This window comes from Helianthus annuus, chromosome 16 (genome assembly GCF_002127325.2).
Source record: "Helianthus annuus cultivar XRQ/B chromosome 16, HanXRQr2.0-SUNRISE, whole genome shotgun sequence".
Lineage (NCBI taxonomy): Eukaryota > Viridiplantae > Streptophyta > Magnoliopsida > Asterales > Asteraceae > Helianthus > Helianthus annuus.
In genome coordinates, this window is record NC_035448.2 from 202,891,792 (window position 1) to 202,897,981 (window position 6,190).

Consider the following 6,190-nt stretch of genomic DNA (forward strand, 5'->3'; position numbering starts at 1 on the left):
TCAGATCTGAGATGAAGATGGATTCCAATCAATGAATCTATCTTTAACAACAATCACCATAACAACAATAACAACAAGATCTCAAATCACCAACAACAAGTATGAAGATACCTTGCTGCCTCCATGTTTCCGTTGTTGACGGTGGCAGTGGAGAGAGAACAGAGAGTGCGGTGGAGAGAGAACAGAGAGGGCATAGAGAACGATGTGAGACGAATTCTTTGAGTTCTAATGGTTTGATTGAGTTAGGGTTACATGATTTGAGGGTTTTGAAGAGGTCTGGGGAGGATTTGGGGAAAAAGGTAGGTGTGGAACCACTGAAGTCTGAAACCGCGGTTACAATTTCTAGAAGTAAGGCTTGTAGATCCGTGAATGGAGGACTACGTCGTTCAACCCCCACCACCTCCTTCACCTCGTCGCCGCCGGAACCGCCTCCCTCCCCACTCCATCGGAAGCGCCGTCCTCACAACCGCCGGAACTGCCTCCCTCCCCACTCCACCACCACCGATTTGTCACCTGAAGTTTGAGATTTGCGGTGGTGATATGGTGAGAATCTTAGTTACAGGGGTTTAGAGAGAGAGGGAGGGAGAGAGTGAGAGTGATAGTTGACTGTTTGGTACTTTGGTTTATAAACATATTTTTTTTCCTTTTCTGTTTAATATATTTTTTTAAGTAAAAAGGTACAATTACAAAACTACCCTTATTTCAATAAATTTAACTTAAAAATTTAACTAGGTTAAGGCTAAAGGACGTAAGGTGTAATGGGTTTTGCAAATAAAGGACTGTGACTGTAATTATTAAAGGTAAAGGTCATCCATTGCAACTACATACAAACATAAAGGACGAAAAGTGTAATTTTTCCTATTTTTAATATGAGTATCCTATTGTTATAGTTTTCAAAAAAAAAAAAATCCAAAACCCCAATTAAGTATTACATAATGTACGTAACGTAAAATACAAAGAGTATCAAACTAAAAACACAATAGAAAATAAACAAAAAACACAATTGATGACAACAGATAAAAGAAACAATAGACAACAGACTAAAACACAATGGGTATCAAACTAAAAACGCAATGGAAAGTGGACTAAAAACACAATTGATGACATCAGATAAATGACACAATGGACAACAGTAAAAAATCACAATAAATAACAGACTAAAACACGATCGACAACTAGGGGTGAGCATAGGGGCGGACCTGTAGTGTAAACGGGCGTAGCCCGGGCTACGGCTCAAGTTTTTACGAGTAGTGTAAAAAAAAAAATTTCCGATTTTTATACACAGGACACCCCTGAACAAGTACGAGGACACCCCTAAAAAAATTTGGGATACCCCTGAGTTGAAGGTCTAGTTCCGCCACTAGGTGAGCAAGTTTAGGTCCGGACCGAAAATAACCGAGAACCGAACCGAAAATATACCCAACCCGACCCGAACCAAGTACTAGATATTTAGATCGGTTCCATTTTTTCATATAAAATAGGGTCGGGTCGGTTCTCGGTTCTTTTCATGGTGAAACCCGACTTGGACCTATGGACCGGAACCGACCCTATATTTAGGGTAGTGAATCGGTTCTGTATTTTATATTTGATCGGTTCTCGGGTCGTGTCGTGTCGGGTAAGGGTAATGGTCGGGTCGGGTCGGGTTTTTCCTTTTGCTCACCCCTATCGACAACAGACTAAAAACATAATGAACAACAGATTAAAACACAATGGATAGCAGACTAAACACAATGACCATAACCTATAACACAATGTATAAAAACCCAAATATAACACCATCTTCATTGTATCATAAATTATGTTATAAGTTCTGATAAAAACACAGTGGCCGGAACCCAAATTAATATTGTTTTATAAGCTTTGATAATAACACAATGTATAGAAACCATAGTAAAAACGTAATGACCAAAAATCAGTTGAACATTGTTTTAAAATCCTGGTTTTATACCATACCGGATTTGGCTCAGAGACGGTTTAACCATGGTATATCGGGCGGTTTAACCGGTGCTACCAGGCGGTTCAACCGATACAACCGACCGATTGAACCGGTTTTTAAAACATTGGTTGAAAGACACAATGACCTGAACCTTTAACACAATACAATGAAAACCCACTAAAAATGAGGTTTTTTTAGTTTTTTATATAACAATATCATACAATAAAAAACGTTTGTTATTATGGTGATTTTTTTAAATGTCTTGTATGTGAAAGGGAAAGTCAATAAATATAAGATTTCTTTTGTATCATTCTACTATTTTCTTTTTTCTAAAACTAGGGCTGTCCAAAAAGCTCGCGGCTCGGAGCTCGCTCGGATTTAGCTCGGAAAAAGCTCGCTCGATATAGCTTGGTTTGAAAGTGAGCCGAGCTGGCTCGGCTCAGTTAGAAAGTGAGCCTAGCTCGGCTCAGCTCGTGACGAGCCAAATTGGCTCGGTTTGGCTCGCTTGTTAGCTCGGCTCGGCTTAGTTCGAATTATTTTACTTATAATATATTTTATTTTTATATCATCTAATATATTACAAAAAGTATTATTATTTACATGTATTTAGGCTTGTAGTTTGATATTTATGACATATTTAAAGGTTGATTGTCGTGCTAATGAACAAATATTGTATTTACTTGAAATATAAAACTTATTTTGCGTTGTTGAACGTGATTTTGGCTTGTAATGTATTAGGTTGAACTTATTTTGAATATTTCTTTTGAAGTATTGAATAATATTTTAGAATACTGAATTTTGAGAGCTATGTATTAATTTGTATTTTTAAAATCGAGCCAAATCAAGCCGAGCCCGAGCTTAGATTTTCAGCTTGGTTTCAAATCCGAGCCGAGCCGAACCAGCTCGGTTTATAATCGACCCGAGCCCGAGCTTGCCCTAGCTCGGCTCGGCTCATGAACAGCCCTACCTAAAACTAATATCAACGCTCCAAATGTAAAATTAATGGTTCGTGTTTATTTTTTCATTTGTATTTGATCATGTTTATATTTTTGAAAAAAAAAAAATCATACATTTTTTAATTTTGTTACAAATCTCGTGAACTGAACCAACCGTTTACTTCTGTTTTTTCTTTTCTATTTCCGAAAAAAAACTAGAGTTATCCATATTTGATATTCATGAAACAATAGTCATGAAACCAACCTAGCCATGTAAACTTGGTGTGGAATAACTAGTTTGTTATTTCTATGTGGTAATAAAATTTCGCTTTGTTGGCCGTTTAAAAAAAAAAAAAACCAACCTAGCCATTTGATTTGTCGTTTTCAAAACCGTAGTTTGATTTGTTGTTTTTGTCGTTTTCAAAACCGTAGTTAAAACTAGTTTGATTTGTTGTTTTTCAAAATCGTAGTTAAACTAGCCATTCATGATTTGTTAAAACCAGTTTGATTTGTCGTTTTTCAAAATCGTAGTTAAAGCTAGTTGTTTGTGATGTCATTTTTCAAAGACGTAGTTATAACCAACCGTATGCACCATTTATTCCACTATTTTCTCTTCTATTTTTGAAAACTAGTCATACCCATATATTCATGACGCAACCAAACCAGCCAGTTTTATTTGTCGTTCTCAAAACCATAGTTAACAATCCAACCCACCAGAGCCGTTCCAACGTTTTTTTAGGCTCTAAACGAACTACAAAGTCAGGACCTTATTGAATTGGTATAAAGGAATTGAGATTTAAGATTTAAGACATTGAAGAAACCATAGCGATGATTTTTCCTAATCTTGGCCCTAATTTCGCTCAATCCGCAATCAGTTTCACATTAGTTACTCAAAAGACGCCGCAAGTAACGAGTGTTGATGTGTTCTTGGGCCTAGAAACATTGTTTAAATGCCAAAAAACAAGTCTAATATATGAAAGAAAATAAAATTGGAGGCCCTTGTTTTTTGATGGCCCTAGGCCTTAGCCTAGGTTGATAAGCCTTACGGGCCGGCCCTGCAACCCACCCCCACTTTAATTTTCATTTTTCAAAACCGTAGTATACACTCAAACCCGAATTTCTCATCAAAACAGCCCAATCAGAACCAACCATGAACTCAGTTTACCACACACAGGAGTTTAGATCAGAGGTTATCATCCTTGAAAAGGAAGACTCATGTTTGGGTTTATAGAATGGATATTTCACATATTAAGCTGGAATTAAGGATTAAAAAAAAAAGTACAACAGATAGGATATGAGTTTCGGTCATCCAGACTAAAACCACTTTGCATTCCTAATCACTACCATTGAAATTAACCTTCCATTAAAACAAGTGTAATACAAAAGAACTTGATCACATATCTTCTTTTTCATTCATCATCATCCTCATCCTGCAAATCAATTAACCAACAATAATTTGGTTTATCATGTAATTATATTATACTATTAACATATACAATTCTACAATTATACCTCTCCACTGTCATCATCATCATCTTCATCATCATGAACTTCTGACTTTGACTTGTCAGATTCATCTTCTTCCTCCTCTTCTTCAGGCTTTCCCTCAGCCTACAAATTTCAACATCAAGCTTTCAGATTCTGCAAATTTTAGGTTTTCGATTTCGATTATCGGCGAATTAATTACCAGTTTCTTGTTGTAAGCCTGGAGAGTTTTATCATATTCAGACTTCCTCTTCTCTGCTTTAGCTACAAACGGAGCTTTCTCCTGAATTAAAACACAGATCCAAAATTAATTGGCGTTAACATCAAACAGAATTAGACAAACTTAAACAAAATTGAACAGAACTACATGAATTTGTTCAAGTCAAAGCTTGAAGAAGAAGAAGAAACTTACAGATTCAGACATCGATTTCCATTTCTCACCGCCAGCTTTACCGACCTAACAAATTATGATTCATAAATAAACAATTTAAACACAAAATCACAAAACTAATTGAATAGGAAACTGTAAAAATTCAAACACAAATCATGAAACAAAATGAATAAAAAACTCAAAAAATCAAAAACAATTTCAACAGATCGATTCACAAACAATTTAAACACAAAATCACGAAACAAACTGAACAGAAAACAACAAAAAAATCAAAAAATTTCAGCCACATCGATTCACAAACAATTTAAACACAAATCATTAAAAAAAACTGCAAAAATTCAAAGCGATACTCACAACAGAAACCGATTTGTTGTTAGGATGTTTCTCTTTGTACTGTTTCCGGAAATCCTCCCTATAATTCACACCGATGAACATCACATCACATATCATAACAAAAACAGACAATTATCTACAGATCTAACAGAAAACGTAGATTAACGCAACATACATGAACACGAAGAACGCACTCGCAGGCCGTTTCGGTTTGTTCGGATCCTTCGCCTCCTTCGCTTTCTTCACCGGCGCTTTCTTCTGCTTCGGAGCCTCTCTCTTCTTCACCGAGAGCCTAAAATCACAAATTATTAACGAATTAATCAAACTTTTTTGTTAATTTCAACGAAAATGAATGAAAACTGACCTGCTGTCTGGTTTTTTGGATTCAGATTTGGATTTGGCACCTTTCATGGCGAAAAACGGTGTGACTCGGTGGAGAGCGGGTGAACTCAGTGAGTTGAGGGTAAAGGGGAAGGATAAGTAAGGGGAAGTGAGTGGGAGGAGAATAATATAAGAGGAGAGGAGAGGAAGGAAGAGATATGGTTTGGTTGGGTGTAGGCTAGTGTATTGCTCTTGCTGTGTGTACTGCAAACATATAACTATGAATATATGAAATTTATCAACTCCGGATTTAGGCGGGATTCTTTTCTTATTTTACTTTCTTTTAGAAAAATTTAAATATTGGAATTGTAGCTAGGTTTAATACGAATTTAATGTTTTCGATATGATTCAAAACTATGAAATATGAAATAGTCATAAGCGTATATTACATCCAACAAAATACTTATGCTTAGGATAAGTTGTTACAATAAGATTAATAAAATTATTTGTAAACTAAAAGGTGTAAAACTGACTATCACGTCACTCACAAGTAAGCGGTGGATCTTTTACTAACTAAACCCTAAAAAGTGTATGATTTTTAGCAAAAAAAAAGAAATGTGATATGTAGTGGTTTGATTTGATAAAAAGGGTTAATTACAAAACCAACTCTGACACCCTTCAAGCTCATGGTGCCGTCACCCTCAACATTGTTTCACGCCCCTTCATGAATGGTGTTTGGTGTCTAAATGTGGTGATGTCGAGTGGTGCGCTTACCCACTACGCATAGTC

The 6,190-nt window shown here is 36.1% G+C and overlaps 1 protein-coding gene across 1 annotated transcript; it reads right to left on the minus strand.

Moving 5' to 3' along the window:
• Nucleotides 1-4,054: 4,054 nt before the first annotated feature.
• On the minus strand, nucleotides 4,055-5,679 carry LOC110915529 (HMG1/2-like protein). The gene is made up of 7 exons (XM_022160249.2): nucleotides 5,445-5,679; nucleotides 5,256-5,372; nucleotides 5,102-5,159; nucleotides 4,769-4,813; nucleotides 4,559-4,639; nucleotides 4,384-4,482; nucleotides 4,055-4,301 (listed from the first exon to the last, which is right to left on the minus strand). The coding sequence occupies exons 1-7, from the start codon at nucleotides 5,489-5,491 to the stop codon at nucleotides 4,281-4,283; spliced, it is 468 nt and encodes a 155-aa protein (XP_022015941.1). The 5' UTR covers nucleotides 5,492-5,679; the 3' UTR covers nucleotides 4,055-4,280.
• Nucleotides 5,680-6,190: the final 511 nt, after the last annotated feature.

What these genes read in the sequence shown, in the direction of transcription:
- LOC110915529 (XM_022160249.2), bottom strand. Translation starts at nt 5,491, where the DNA reads ATGAAAGGTGCCAAATCCAAATCTGAATCCAAAAAACCAGACAGCAG. An exon ending in AGTGCGTTCTTCGTGTTCAT is followed by an intron (nt 5,160 to 5,255) that starts GTATGTTGCGTT and finishes TGTGAATTATAG; the next exon opens with GGAGGATTTCCGGAAACAGT. An exon ending in AGGCTTACAACAAGAAACTG is followed by an intron (nt 4,483 to 4,558) that starts GTAATTAATTCG and finishes TGAAATTTGTAG; the next exon opens with GCTGAGGGAAAGCCTGAAGA.